Genomic DNA, 15,140 nt, shown 5'->3' on the forward strand with positions numbered 1-15,140 from the left:
AGGAAAGCATAAGCACCATATTTCTGATATTTCAGTTTTGATTTTCATTTCTTGCTGCTTTTCACGAAGGCAAAACAAAAAGTACCGTTCCCGATATCTGCACAACTGTTATAGCTTCTACTGCCTTCGCACAATCAGTGTCTTCGTGCACTTGCTCTCCTTTCCTTATCCGCAATCATTAATGCGTATACGAGGGCCCCTGGGCACTACTGCATATCGATTCTGTCGTATCCGACACAAAGAGGTAGGAGCTTCGAAATATCTGACCTGCGTCTAGCTTGCAAGCTACCACGCGGCTTCTAAGTCTGTGGGCGCAGTTAGGTTCCTTCCGAATGGTGGCAAAGCGAGGCACATAAGAGAGAAAACAGATTATAGCATAAATTGTTGAATGTACACACGGCCTATGAGAAACGCCGCAATGGGAAGCTGGAAATATATTTCGACCACCTCAGTGTCTTAGCCCGCGCCGTCATCGCAAAGAGGAGGGGGCATTTTCTTTCCTTTTTTCTGCATTTCGACCCTTTGGAATGTGGGCCAATTGCTCGCTTCAGCCGGAATTAAACAAAAAAGTGAGCCATCATACAATGGGCTATTGTTAGCGCAACTGCTCTTATCAATGCCTTGACGCCATATGGTGCACCTAATAGGTGCCTCATAGCGTTCGCAATACATATTTTTATTAAGAAGCAAATATTTCTTTAAAAACGATAGCCACTCGCTCCTGCGTGCTCTCCATAAATGAATGCTCACGATGGTGTAAATGCAAAAATAAAAAAAAACAAACAAATACGGCGGAAATCATGACTCTCACTTTGTCGCCCTGTTGGACGGGGCAATAATAAGGCCACAAATTTTTTTCTTGGGCTACATTTCTTCTCGCACATTTCTCTATCGCAGAGGTGTTCAGCTCGCTCATGGTTCCCGAGGCTGGGGTGAGAGAGACACTGGGAGGTGGAGGCGTCGCCGCCATTTCGCCCTCCAGGTCTGACATACACGTCACGGTCATGTTCAACGGAATATTCTCGCCCACAGGTAGGTCCCTATGGCTCTGGACTAGTATTGCGGTCTGAATGGGAGACGAGAAATGGAATTTCATTCTGCCAAGTTGCTAGAAAGGGCATCGAACTCAGAATGTCACATAAGAGTGATATTGATACTTGGCCCTTGGGCAGCTTCATTTTAAATATCGGCGTGCGCATTTCATTACACCTGAAACGACTGGCTACCTTTATTTATGTATATGCACGTGCTTACGCTCCTCATGTGTCATAGCACGCCTACACAGTAGCGGAATCTTGGTCAGTGCCAATTGAACACCTAGCAGCGCAGAGAAGGAGCTAAAGGAGAAATCGGTGTGTTGCGGAAGGGCTCCAATTAGGCATCCTTGCCCTGGATCGTTGCCTGCCACATTATGCCCCTCGATGTTCGTCTCGCAGACGCAAGGGACGTGTTGGTCAAGCTGAGCCTCCTGGCGGGCAAGTCGGGCGAATCCGTGGTGGTTGCCAGCTCGGAGATAACGCTCCCAAAGATCCACGTGGTGAGTCTTCTGCGCCCTCTAGGGTGGGTGTAGGAAGGATTCCTGTATGTGCATCTTTCTCTCTGGCTGCAGTCACTGAACGTGGCCAGCGTGAAACTGAGCCTGTCACCGGAGCAGCAGCCGCTGTTGGTGGCTGGCAAACTGCGCATGCGCCTTACGTCGCCCGACGGACAGCGACACATCGAGGGACCCGTCGTCGTCCGGCCCACGTGCAACAGTGAGTGCTCGCTTTCTTCGCACTGCTGCGAGAACGCAGATTCGAAAAGTCAGCTGTTCAAGGAAGCGACTAAGGAAATGAGACAGATTTACAATTTGCACACGGAAGCGTCAATAGAGGCCGTTCCTGCGGCCCATTTTGCGGGATTACAGTGCGCTGACTTGAATAAGTTTTGAGGAGAAGCTCCGAAGAAAAAAAAAAGAAAGATAGCGCCTACAGGGAATGTCAACTGAAAAAAAAAAAATCTTGCCGGGCATTTACGACACCTGCTGCGACATTTTGCCGGCAACTATTTGCGATACTGAATGTTTCGTTTCCCGCGATACGGTGCCTCTTTGCACCCACTAGTGTAAAAGGGGAGAGGCAGTAAGGAGCGCGCGAATCGACCCTCTCGATCCCGAAAGTATAATGACACTCGCCTCCCGGTTCCCCTTGGTATACACTCCTTGGAATAGCAAAGATTCATCGTGTCGCACATCCGCCGCCGCTGTTCAGGGAGCCAGCATAAAACGTTGCAGTTTATCACGATGCGCACTGACTTGAGAGAGCTCTTACGCTACGCTTACCTGAACTGCGTATTTGTAAAAATTGCTCTGACTTCTTGCAATCCCTATTTTTATTCAGCTTGCCTCTCCTTTTTTTTTTTTTTTCTGTTCGATATTGAGAGAAAGCTTGAGCAGCACCGCAACAGAGGACAAAGAGAGAAGGAAAGATTTTGTCCCCTGTTGCAGCGCTGGTAAAGTTCTCGAAGATGCACTAACTAGCTTAAATGTGTATGCTAGAGATTGAGACCTGTTTCAAGTTATTTAATGCTGGTCGCTCCATAAGTAACCAAACATTCAGGATAGCTGACAATATGCATATGCGTAAAACGTCGATATGGTCGAGAACACCGGGTGTAACGCAAAATAACTTGCAGTTTGGAAATAAAATTTGTCATTCTTCATATGCCTACCGAATGCATAAATGTGGCTTTTCGGGGCTGCGCCTCCTCCTTTTTGTATTTAATTTCCTATAGCAATGTTACTACGAATTAAGAGCGACTGCGTAGTTTCAACCTAACAGAAGCTTCGAGCGCCACGTTCTGGTGCACGCTTTTCTCTCTCACGGTTACCTGCCTTTTTTCAGTGTCCTCATTTCTTTCTGTTTTCTAATTGCAGTATTTCAAGCTGTGCTGACGGCAGAAACAGCGAATTCTGGTTTCGCTGTGCTAAACGTCAACGACGATGGATCGATATCTTACCAGGTAAGTTACTTCCGTAATGACAGGTACGTATCGGAAAGTGTCGCTTTCATTCCATGGAAGCTAGCGTAGGTATAAAGTGTATGCATACATCCTGATATTGTTTATGAGTGCAGGGTTAATAAATATGTGCCGCAAACTCCTCGCGCACTGCTCTTCGCCTGACTGCAGCAAATTGTCAAATATTGCAAAACTGCCTAGAGTGAAAACTTCTCAGTCTGCGGGAAACAAATTATTGAGGTCGCAGAGTGGTAAGTAGCAACAGTAGAACTGTAAAGTAACACCTAACAAGGAGAGTGTAGTGATTCCTTGCTAGATTGGGCATTCCTTAATCAACGACGGCGGCAACGGAGATGATCGTGTCGATTTAATTTTCTGCATACTGCTACTGTTGCGCCCTCCTGCGTTTATTTTGATATTCTAAATCAAGAAATCATGATACTGACATTCACACCCGCCCCTGGTTGTCAATGATAGTATAACAACATCGTTCGCTTGTGTTTTGCTCTCACCAGCGCCTCCACCTGTACCGTGGCATCTCTGGTAGCCGCGGCTGATCAAAGCTACAGTGACGCCTTGGAGTTCGTCCCTGGGCGGTTCCTTAATCCCCCCCGCGAGGCGCCGTCGTAAACATGGGCGTGGCAGAAACAGCTGCTTTAGCGTGCGCTTTTAAAAGCCGCACTTTTTTCTTGTCTTCCCGTCGCGGTGTTTGCAGCCGCATTTCAGAATTCATTTACATACGCGCTTCTCTCTTGCAAGTTAAAAGCCTCTCAATTCTAAGTTTGCTAATATTTTGCGGACGCGCGTTGCGCCAGTTTGTGTCATGCGCGCGCCGGTCATCACGTACAAAAAAAAAAAAAAAGCGGCATTGTTGATTTTGGCCTCTGCGTCGAAAGCAGCTGAGAAAAGAAAGGAGAGCGCAATGAAAGACGCGGCAAGAAAGACTAGAAAGCCATTTTCACAAACTAACAAACCTGTAGGATTTGCCCGTATAGTATAAGGAAGCACTATACAGACTCAATCCTTTCACATGTCCAGTGCAGGAACTGTTGTGCGCAGCTGGAGCGCAGTTGTCGCGGTAAACAAGCTGTAACGCACGCTTTTCTTGTTGGTCGCGCCTCTCGCGTGCGCAGGCATACGCGTCGGGCCTGGACAGCGCGCCCATGGTGGTCGTCCTGGAGACGGACAGCCCGGCAGACAACGAGGTGCGCACAATGGCCGCCTCCTACAACCCGCCCTTCGCCTATCACTGGGTGAGTGGGAACTTTCCTCGATAAGCATACGAATGTATTAAACGCACAGCGTCACCGGAGGCACATGGTACATGTTCAAAGAGACGCCTGCCAAAACGTCCGAATATGCTCTAACTTGCACGCCTTTAAGTGTGTCGCCCCTACACTCATTCAGAAATGACTACTAGCGTCACGTGGTTGCACCCGGCGGTATACTTGTCGGATTCCGTCCTGCCCGGAGTTGAGAAAGAAGGCCACGTGGCACGCCTAAGAGCCAGGTGTGCAAGGCGCGCAGTCGCATTCGTTTGGAATGACGCACATGATATGGTCAGAAACGGTCTAGCCACAGCCGTTAAAGTTACGGCGTTTGGAAATTCTAAAGAGCGCTGTGTCTGTGTCTCCTCTCGTCCTCGTCGTAAGCGCTGCACCGATAATAAAAACACTGTTTCAAAACTGCTTATAATAAAAATATAATAGACAAAAGATATAGATAAAAAGTGAGGCTGCAACATCTTTAAATATGCTATAAAAGACGACCTGCACTGTGAATGTGTCGGTGCAGTAGATTGGTCGCTCATCGAGCAAGAGGGCCGCACGACTGCTGGTGAGCACGAACAGCCAAAACCAACCACTAGCTCCGAAATTCGGAAAAAAAGCCTTCCCTCGCACGAAAGAAGCGCTGAGACAGTCATTCGGACGAATATAGGACGTGTATGCGCCTAGTCGTGGCCTAAACGCTATCATGTCGCCGCCTAGGGAGGACAAGACAGTTTTAAAACGGTCCTCCACCATCTCGAAAAATTTTGTTCATGACTGTACTGCAAGCTCTCACTCTTTATTAATTCAGAATTGAGTTTCATTTTTTTGTTGCCTCATAAAAAACAGACATTAGAGACGTTCAGCACAGAGCGTACAGCCGCTGATTCCGCTAACCTCGTGCCAGGAGCTGGCAATGCCCACGCGAAGGCTAGTCCCGGCCACCTACTATCTACGCATTCACACTAGTGGCTTGTGGTACGCATTTATCAGTAGCGTTTTAGAGGTAGTGCTATACTCCATGATAGAGCCATCTGATACTGCTAGCTTGTCGTTTTTGTTAGTGTCGTTAGCTGTTAGCAATAATACATTTTAAGCGCAGCTCTTATGCGTTCGTTCGGTAGTTGAGCCCGCTTGGGGCCATTACCTGCGTAATGAAAAAAAGAGAGCTAGGAGTCAAAAAGAATTTCTTAGAAGAAGAGAAAGAAGAGCCATGACTTCTGCGCCGCTCGTTAATGGCTCTTCTTTCGCTTCTGGGAAATCCTCTTTGGCTCGTAAGAAAAATAAGAGTGCTTTGTAACTGCACATGCATAAAAGCATCTCTCCAATTCTTAGCCTCAGTGTATGGCAGAAATTCTTAATCAGCCGCGCTCAAATTTCGCGTTGGGGAGTATCGTAATTGTCCTTGGATTTTATTTACATAAACAAAAAACCTGTCTCTGACCCTGACGTTTTACTTAAGGCTCTTTTCTAAGTGTGTAGATTACTAAAGGATATTGCAATTTCCCTGCGGGTCCTACTTAGCGGCATTTTTTTGCTTCCTAAGCATGTCTTGTTGTGCTGCGTGTTGAGAGAATACCCACACAATCATGGTGGCCTCATTGAGTGGACGTTGTCTCCTGACCCATCGCTTGAAGTGGCCGCCCTTCGGGCAGCGCGACCGCCAGTCGCCGGGATCGAGATAACAAAAGAAACGAAAGGCGACAGCTGCCGCGCGTAAGGACGTTTTTTCCCTGCTGCTTTCGGCTCTAGACATTCACGCGCCAGCGAGGTCAAGGCAAGGAATTCATTGATCGAAGCACGTACATCCTTCATCCCCTCTGCAACGTCCCTCATTTTGTCTCTTTGTCGGCTCAGGCTGTATTAGAGAGAGGAGAAACAGCAATGGGTCATACCTGCGCTACACGTTAATGACCTCATTGGTACGTAATTGCTGAGCTTGTTTCGGGGCCCCTTAGCAGCAAAGAGAGCGTAAATCGCGGTGGCAGTTCAGTGTTAAATGCCCCCCTCTCCCCTCTTCCCATACGATTGTTTTAGATCCCTCTTGAATGAACGGTGTGAAGGGTTGCAAACTACATGGAATGTAGAAAGCGAATTTCGAGATAGATAAAGCTAATCATTAAAGTGACAGCGTTAAAGCCCCCGTTCTCCAGAAAATCCTGCGTCGGCGCTGTGAGCGAAAAATTGATATTCCGTCGTGATCAGTGTTAGTATCGTATTTTAGATGGAAGTGTTCGTGTGCCACCCCTATCTGATACGCTCGCACGGGGGTACTGGCACTGCAAATAAATAAATACATTTGGCAGGTGGTAGTTGGCAGGTGGCATGGACGGCCGCTTATTGGGCGGATGGTTGGTGTGGCTCCATGAGACCACCTGACATAGTCGGCCAACTAGAGCAACTCCTTCAAAATGGGAGGGTGAAATGCAAATCGAACCTTCAAAGACACTAGGATCTCGAATCAGATACGCTACTCCATGCCACGTAGGCGCGTTCATTAAAGCGGAGCGCTATATTTATGCCTGATAGTCTTTCAAATGATGCGCCACTTCATGACTTTGTGCTAATGGGTATCTGCGACATAAGAGAGGCACAATTTAATGAATTGTTGAGCAGCAAAGTGCATGTATGCGAACGAGGAATCGCATACAAAGCCTGAAGACGGGAGCCATTATCGCTGACGCTTTCCCAATTGAAGACGGAGCTTAAGTGTCCCCCTTTTTCTTTTCTTCAAGGGTCCTTCACTCATCATTTATTTTAGGTGATAATGAATTAGGGAAGGGAAATTCTCAAAAAAAATTGTCTAAAAAAAAAAGATAACGTTATGTTAACGGTTTCTCTTCAGCTATCCAGCCGGATATGATAACCCTTTTACATTGCTAACGACCGGTGGAAAAGAAAAAAAGAAAAAGAAAAACGCTCACCAGGAAAATGACTGTACAGAGATGAGAAAGAGAGGAGAACCCCAAAAAAACGCAGACATTTCGCAATAACAGTCCTATTGCTCAGATCGTGCTCAGTCATCCCAGTGAGAGAACAGCAGGCCAGTTTCACAACGACAGTGTTGCGCGACGAGATGCTGAAGCGGACACGACGTTAACTAGTGAAATGGTGAAAGCCAGTCAGACAAGATGCTGCAACGAGGCACTGCCACTTGCACGGTCGTTTGCTACACGTTGCTGCTCTGGTGGGTTCCACTGAGCCAGAAAAGAACGCTTGTTTTTTGCGTGTTTTTTTTCTGAACCAAGAACAGAATACAAAACAGAACCACCCAAAGCACTTTTTTGCGCCCTTTGCTGTCCTCCTTTTCTCTTCTTCACTATTCCCGCTGACGTCAGGTTATGTTAGAGAAGCGCCTTTGTGCGCAAGGGGCCTTCCTAAGGCTTTTTATGCGCCCCGTGCCAAAGTATAATGGGCGATGTCTTTTTATGTGCTTCGTTTCTAAAGTTAAATATGAATATCGGCAGTCATAGCACCCGTGCTCCATCATCTCCACTGTGACAGTGATTCGTTTCTTTTTCCTAAAATCACATTTGCGGTCTTAAACAAACGCTCCACAATACGTCAGTCATAGATAAGCCGCAAAAGAGAAAATAGGAGGTACTACTGGGGCACTACTGGGAAAATGGGCGCTACTACTCCGAAGTACTACTGGGGTTCCACCTTGTTTTCTCAGAGGATGCAGGTATCTCTCATTGGTCATCCTTTGTCGGGGTATAAAGAAAGAACATTTGATATCCTTGTGTTTCAGCTACCATGCACTGACCTCTTCGGTATTCTTTTCCTCTCGTTTCAAAAAAAAGAAACACGAAAATCAACTGTTTTTGATGTTGTGTTTTACTATCAGAAAACGAGATCGCGCGTTGTTTCGTGCACGAATTCGTGCTTGCAATCACCAGCTCGCAGAAAAAAAAATCGCCACATAACATGCAGATACAGATAGGCGCGACCGGATAACTATTTCATAAAACGTGTTTGTGGGCCTGGCTCAATAGAAAAAAGGAGAGCTGTATTCCGCAGTGTCCTCGTTTCTTCAATGACATGATATCGGACGGGCGCTATCAGTGACCTAAACGGTTCCTCACAATCTCTTGCGCACAGCTTTTGAACACGATTTCCCTGTCACTGGTATTGTGTGAAGGCAGATTTTACGCAAGCCAAGTGTCCCGATTTGTCGGCGAATGTGAAAGTGCTTTAGCAACATTTAGTGTGAGAGTCTTCTGTTATGTATCATGCCTCTTGGCAAGCACGACATTAAATGAACTAGCGAAAATGACGCATTAATCGCGCTTGGTGGACCCTACTGCATAGCTGCGTCGGGTGCGCTGAATAAAGTCACGGCATACACGTGGATATTTAAAAAAAGCCTGTCTGTGCATCGACTGTGTTCGCCTGCTTTTTAACTACGTTTATCTTGTCATAACAATGCGTTATATTAACTCTTTCTGTGCTTAATGTTAAAAAACCATTACGCAGTATAGATGGTTACATAATACGCCTTGAAACACAAACACGTCAAGCGCAAGCACTTATACTGGTCACACCGTTGCGCAGTTTAGGTCTTATATTAGCTAGTTCATGTGGCAGTTCTGCTTAATATAATTCAAAAGGCCGCTATAATGCAAAAGTAACCACCTCGTATCTTTTTCTTTTTTTTTTTTCAATTGTTTCGAGGATATTTCGCGTCGCGGTTTGCGGCCCTTCTTTCTATTTTCGCCTAGCATTGCTCAACAAAGGTTCCGCGTAGGTTATCGAATCATTCTACAGTACTCATGCTTGTTTAGAGAATTTTGTAAAACTGCGATTATGATCAGCTGATCGCCTTACCTGCGCGTCGCAAATCTGTTTCTTTTTTCCTGGCCGCAGACAAATGGAACTTTCACTCGTGGTACCAGCCAGGTGCTGGAGATGCTGCTTACAGACGACCTGACCTTCAAAGTGCTCTCCGAAGGACAGAGTGAACTGCGCGGACGAGTCAAGCAGCGCCTCTACTCGGACGCTTTTCTCAGTGGTGAGGAGGTTAAATCTATCCCTTAGTGTCATCTGAAGGCCACACTTCTGCAAGTTACGGGACAAGCTGGTACCTTATTTTGTGCCTGTGGCTTATGAAGACTCGCTGTTGAAAACAAGTCTTGACACTGCGTTAAAGCAATCATACTGGAATATATTATAAGCCACATAAACACACTTCGCCGCGGTGGTGCAATGGTTAGGGCACTCAACTTCTGTGCCTTAGGATGCGAAATCAAATCCCGGCCGCGGCGGCCGCATTTCAATGGAGGCGAAAAGCAAGGCGCCTGTGTGCTGTGCGATGTTAGTGCACGTTAAAAACGTAAGGTGGTCGAAACATCCGGAGCCCTCCACTACGGCGTCTCTCATAGCCTGCTGCTTTGGGATGGTGGACCCCAAAAACCAACCAAAATGTACATAAAGCAGGAATTCGTTTAAGGCTATAGGTTAACTGTGGCGTTTAATGTCTCAAAGCGACCCATACTATGAAAGACGCCATATTGGAGGGCTCCTCATAGTTTCTATCCCCCGGGGTTCATCAACGTGCACTCACATCGCGCCGTGTGTACGGGAGCCTAGCTTTGTGCCTTGATCGAAAAACGGTCGCCGCTACCGGGATCGAACCCGGATTCCTCTGCTCTCACTAGTCGAGCACCATAACCACTGCGCCTGTGTGATGGGGAGAGCCCAATGAAATGAATGCGTTCAGTGACGTTTTTCTCTCCACCTGCCGTGGTAGGAATGTCTTAATTATTTTTTCCGCTTAGAAAACTTCGTGTGGAAATCTCACGATAAGCACAAGAACAATACCGACGCAGTTAACTAGTAGCCTGTTTTAAGTAATGGCAACCTTTGGTATTTTGACAATGGCCTGCGTCCGTCATGTGCTTTCTTAAGTGGTTCGATCGCGCTGCACGGAATAACGATGCTTCGAAATATTTAGTGTAAAAAGGAAATGGAAGACCGACAAGGAATTGAACGCAACTAGTTCAAGCCTCCCTGCGAGCTTTTTGGATCGCATCGTACCTTCATTGAGACAAATGCCAACACTACACTGCTAAAATTCCCAGCAAATTGTTGCTAGCATAGTTTCACTCATCAATTTAGGTCCACCGTGAACCTGTGGTGGTGTGGTTCGCTGCGTCTTTTCATGAGGTGAAAAATAAAATTATCAGAAGCTTAACTCGCTCACTCCAAGGGCACTGGACTGAAAAATACTACTTTGACTCATGGTTTAGTTTTGTTTTGCTCCTGTTTAGCAGCAAGTAGAAAGACTTTTGCTGCAGTGTCAGCTACATTGAAAATAACTAAGACGGCTATGATCAGTGTAGTAGTTGAGCACAAATTCTCGTTTTACGCCGAGCTGCATCTCACGCTCCATTGCGGGATCGCCTACCTCACATGTACAGTCTTTGTCAAAAGTGTAGAGCCCAAGGGGTCTGCTTCTAAGCCACTTCCTGCGGCTGGTAATGAATTTTCATTATTCCGACTTTGTTGATGGTAAGAAGATTTTTTTGTTCTACCTCCTTCAGTGGGAAGGACCTGAACTAAAGCTAAATCAGCGCCTCTATTCGGCTCAGAAGGAGGCTCCCCGGGCTCTGCACTTTTGACACAGGCTGTACGTCCTCGTCTTTCTCGCTGCATGCGCTTCGGCGATGGAAGTGCCTTTATAGAAGCGTTGCTACGCAAGTGTTCTGACGTCACGAAACAACTTAGAGCGAAAGCACACGCACTTCCGATTAGCTGTTTCGATGATTCTAGTAGCGTACCTCTCAGCGCACAAAGCAGGTTGCATAAGGGATTCCAAAAGCCGCTAGTTACAAACAACCCGAAAGCAGCTATCCATCATAGTTGGCGTCGCTGTTTGTACTAGTTCCGCCGTGCACGGGAGCGACGCCTGTTTCGTTGCAAGAACAACATGTCATGTGCTTTGCCTCAAGCAGAGGGTCCCGTGCTGCTCGTGTCCGAGGGAAATAGCTCTGCGGCGGCGGGCCAGGCCTGGCTGTCCGTAGACAAGTCCTGTCGGCTGCACTACTCGGTGTTCATCTCGGGCCTCGACCCTGCGGAGAGGCACCTTCTCGAACTGCTCGAGATCGCGCCCGCCTTCGATGCCAGGCCCAGCGCGCGCAGCGTCCAGAGGGTGCTCCAACGGATCACCGGAGACGAGGTGGGTCCAGGACTGGCGCAGATACGCATAATTCGAGCGTTTAAGGCAGCTGGCGGCGGCCGTATTAGAAAATAATGATAAGCGTGTGCTGCTCTTCCGGTAAGAATACAAATGGATTAGTCCAGCGGAAGGGCGCTTTCTCTTGTCTAGCTGGAACAGGTATTTGTTTTCTTCCCTCTTCACCATGTACTTTCTTGTAAAGAGTGAAGGCTATAAGCTGTTCATGATTTACGTACTGCGTCCAGCTGGAAGACACTCTGGAGGACCCAAGTGCAGCGACCCTGCATCGACTAAGTGGCGGATCATCGTACTTACTGGTTACATCAAAAACGGGGAAGTCCAAGCAAGTCGAGCTGAGAGGACACATCAGAGACGTAAGTGAAATGCGCTAGCACATTAGCAGCGCCACTGTGCGATTCTCACGCAAGAATTGTATCTGGAAAGCTTATCCAAAGTTCGTAAACAATTTGTTCAGCACCTCGTTTGCGAAGCTTTAAGCGTTCATCTCTTATTTCCTTCGCAATTTACATCACAACGTCAAAATGACAACGAAGCTTATTTCCGAAAGCGCGTGTAAACGGGGCGCGTAATGGTATCATCATCGTAATCAGCCGGATTATACCCACTGCAGGGCGAAGGCCTCTCCCATATTACTCCAACTAACCCTTTCCTATGTAAGCTGCATCCACTTGACGCCTACGAACTTTTAACTTCGTCCGCCCACCTCACTTTCTGCGTCCCTCTGCTACGCTTTCCTTCCCTTCGAATATAATTTGTTACCCTTCGCTACCATCGGTTATCCAAAGCTCAAAGCTCCGGTCCTCTCATGTGTCCTTTACTCTCATGCCGGCTATTTCCTTATTTGTCTATGTTTTTCTTTTCTCCTCCCTGTTAAGGAGAGAGAAGGTGCCGGCGAGATTAGCATCGCTGTTGCCAAGCAGCTGCGTCGTATTTGTTTTCCTTCAGTTATTTTCTTGCTCCCCAAAGCGTGCTTTACCACATGCTTTGTGTTACTGAGGAGAAGTATCTCTGGAACTGGACGGCGATGATTGTACACGCTAGCTGTCCAGCGAGTTTGTGAGAGAGAGAGAGAGAGTGAAACAGGAGCGAGAGGGGTGGGGGATAAGTGAATAGAAGAGCATATAAAAGAGTGAGTGAGTGAGATAGAGAGTGAGTGAGATAGAGAGTGAGTGAGTGGGTCAGATAGAGAGTGAGTGAGTGGGTCAGATAGTGAGTGAGTGAGTGAGTGAGTGAGTGAGTGAGTGAGTGAGTGAGTGAGTGAGTGAGTGAGTGAGTGAGTGAGTGAGTGAGTGAGTGAGTGAGTGAGTGAGTGAGTGAGTGAGTGAGTGAGTGAGTGAGTGAGTGAGTGATAGAACGAAGTAGGCAGTGTGCTTTCCTTGGCTGCTTGCTTTCTACTAGCTCTCGAGGACTCTGTTGCTCTTTTGTTATGTGAAGACATATGTCTAGGCTTTTCGATATACCCACACATTGCCTAATAAAAAACAGCTTTGCTCGTCATACCTGTCGTCAGATCCGCATTCCGGAGAACTGCTTGTCCGAGCTAACGAAGAGCGGAGGTGGTGTCGGATCCAGCAGTGGGGCTGTTCCCGGCTACACGAGCGACTCGGGGGCGGAAAACAACGAGATCTACCGCATCGAGTCCAACCACAAGTGCTACTACGACGGCGAAGTGTTCGACGACGGGGCCCAGTGGACGGCACGTCACGAGGCATGCGTCATGTGCTCATGCCAGGCACGTACTTTCCGCGATTACCGGCTTAGAGTGTGCTCGAAAAGGAGCAAGCAGGAATATTAGCCTGTAATTCAGTGCTCCAGCGGAACTGCTCCAGAATTTCACTCTAGGTTCCAAATTCTGCTAAAAAGTCAACATTTTATTTTCTTTAATTTTATGCCGTGTCCGTGCGAAAGTCACTGCAACACTTGTGCGAGCACGAAACTGAAACTCGGTATAGTTTGCCAGCTCACGTGCTGTGCTCGCTGTGTTGCTTATTATCAGTCGATAATTTAGTTATCGAAGACGAGAGGACAAAACATGAGAACTAACGTAAAAGACGAGACTTTGCAGCGTTGCAGTGAAGCAGCTTTATTTTAGCCGCGCGCTTCAATATATATCTGCTATTGGCTAAGACGCCTTTTCAAGAAAACTGCTTTCAAAAGTTGGCCACGCGCATAAGCGCTACTTCTACGTCTTGTAGAAAGCTTGCTTTAACGGCTGTCATAAGCCGTCATATAATGTTATATCGTGGATCGGAAAACGATGTGTAGGGCATCCCTCGAAGTCACCACAGGAGACGCGTCACGAGTGATAACGAAATTAGCGATGCGAGCGAAGCGATTGTATTTTCACGAACCTCGCTTTCATCGTGAAGAATTTTCCTGTGACGGAATTTAAAAGCTGCCTGTTTTCATCCGTACGGCAGACAAAATATAAGTAATGAAATCGTAAGAGCTGAAGGCAATCCCGCGGAGCTGTATCCAATACAGTGCTACCCATTTGATGTATCGCGCCGTACAGTATCCATACAAAAAGCTGGTCGTCAGTTCCAAGGATGAGAATTATTAAAACAGCCTGTAAAGAAGCTCTTCAGTTCGAAATGGGATTCTATCAGTGCGGTGTGAAAAGTCTGCTGCGTTTAAGTACTCGTCCCAATCAACAACGCTGTGAACTTGCTTTTGGTCGAGAAAGATTAAACGGAACGTTGAACGCCATTTCCATGAAATAATAGGGTCCCTCGTGTTTAAGCCATGGCGCCTGTATTGTATTTTAGCTGCATTAATTATGCTCTTGATAATCTACGGAAACAGTTTTCATACAGTATTACCTGCAGAATGCTCTGCAGCTCTGAATTTTGCCCCTGAGAGCAAACTTCAGAGCATTTTTTACTCTCTTCTCTCTTACAGTATTCTTTCTCTGCTGGCTGCCTTGCAGAGAGGCCGTCTGGTATGTGACCCCGTCGTGTGCCCTGCCGTTCAATGCCCAAATGCCGTGACACTCCCGGGGGAATGTTGTCCTACGTGTCAAGGTGAGAATGGGCTTTGCTTGAAATAATAGGTAAATTGACCACACTATCGCAGAATTTCTCACCATTCCTGCTTTCTCTTCGCGTGCGGGGTGTTTTCATTTCCGCTGGCTAAGTCATTCAAAAATCAGTTCACTCTTGATGGGACAGGGGTATATTTGGCATGTTCTGTAGATTTTATCTAGACTGGTGTCATAAAAAGTTGAAAAAGGCCTGTAGTTTAACTTCGTGGTATCAGCAGTCTACACTGTCCCATTCTTACTCTTTGGTTTTGTACTCTGTGCAGACGAGTCGGCTGGTCTTAACGCGACCTTCGCGCCGGGTGAGGCCCGCTCGCCGCACGGCTGCTTCCTAGAGGGAGACAAGAAGTTCCACCTGGCCGGATCCAAGTGGCACCCTTACATCCCGCCCTTCGGATTCAGCCGTTGCGCGGTCTGCACCTGTCAGGTACAGGCGCATCCCTCTCCACTGCCTTCGATAGCGACTATTGAGAAATGTTTCTAATGAATTCAACAGGGATCATAAAAGCTTTCTTTCCCATTGTGGCAAAAAATTGCCTTCATTACTAGAATTCAGAACGCTGGAGCGCAGGCAAGAGTTGTTTGAATAGCAACTGTTGATTTACTGCTGTTGCCCTGTGACTTCCCTTGTGACAAA

The 15,140-nt window shown here is 47.2% G+C and overlaps 1 protein-coding gene and 1 long non-coding RNA gene across 2 annotated transcripts in view; one reads left to right on the forward strand and one right to left on the reverse strand.

Moving 5' to 3' along the window:
• LOC146197380 (dorsal-ventral patterning protein Sog-like) overlaps positions 1-15,140 on the forward strand; it is a 224,120-nt gene that overhangs the window by 199,355 nt on the left and 9,625 nt on the right. The window contains exons 8-18 of the mRNA XM_084599191.1: positions 898-1,032; positions 1,437-1,537; positions 1,610-1,754; positions 2,915-3,000; positions 4,131-4,250; positions 9,132-9,276; positions 11,219-11,442; positions 11,688-11,816; positions 12,974-13,195; positions 14,393-14,486; positions 14,770-14,930. Coding sequence (XP_084455317.1) covers positions 898-1,032; positions 1,437-1,537; positions 1,610-1,754; positions 2,915-3,000; positions 4,131-4,250; positions 9,132-9,276; positions 11,219-11,442; positions 11,688-11,816; positions 12,974-13,195; positions 14,393-14,486; positions 14,770-14,930 — 1,562 coding nt within the window. The remainder of the gene's footprint in view (positions 1-897; positions 1,033-1,436; positions 1,538-1,609; positions 1,755-2,914; positions 3,001-4,130; positions 4,251-9,131; positions 9,277-11,218; positions 11,443-11,687; positions 11,817-12,973; positions 13,196-14,392; positions 14,487-14,769; positions 14,931-15,140) is intronic.
• The window catches only part of LOC146197381 (uncharacterized), a 201,353-nt gene that overhangs the window by 154,830 nt on the left and 31,383 nt on the right, over positions 1-15,140 (reverse strand). The gene's annotated exons all lie outside the window — the stretch shown is intronic.

Source organism: Amblyomma maculatum, chromosome 3 (genome assembly GCF_055883805.1).
Source record: "Amblyomma maculatum isolate TAMU_Amacu chromosome 3, ASM5588380v1, whole genome shotgun sequence".
NCBI lineage: Eukaryota > Metazoa > Arthropoda > Arachnida > Ixodida > Ixodidae > Amblyomma > Amblyomma maculatum.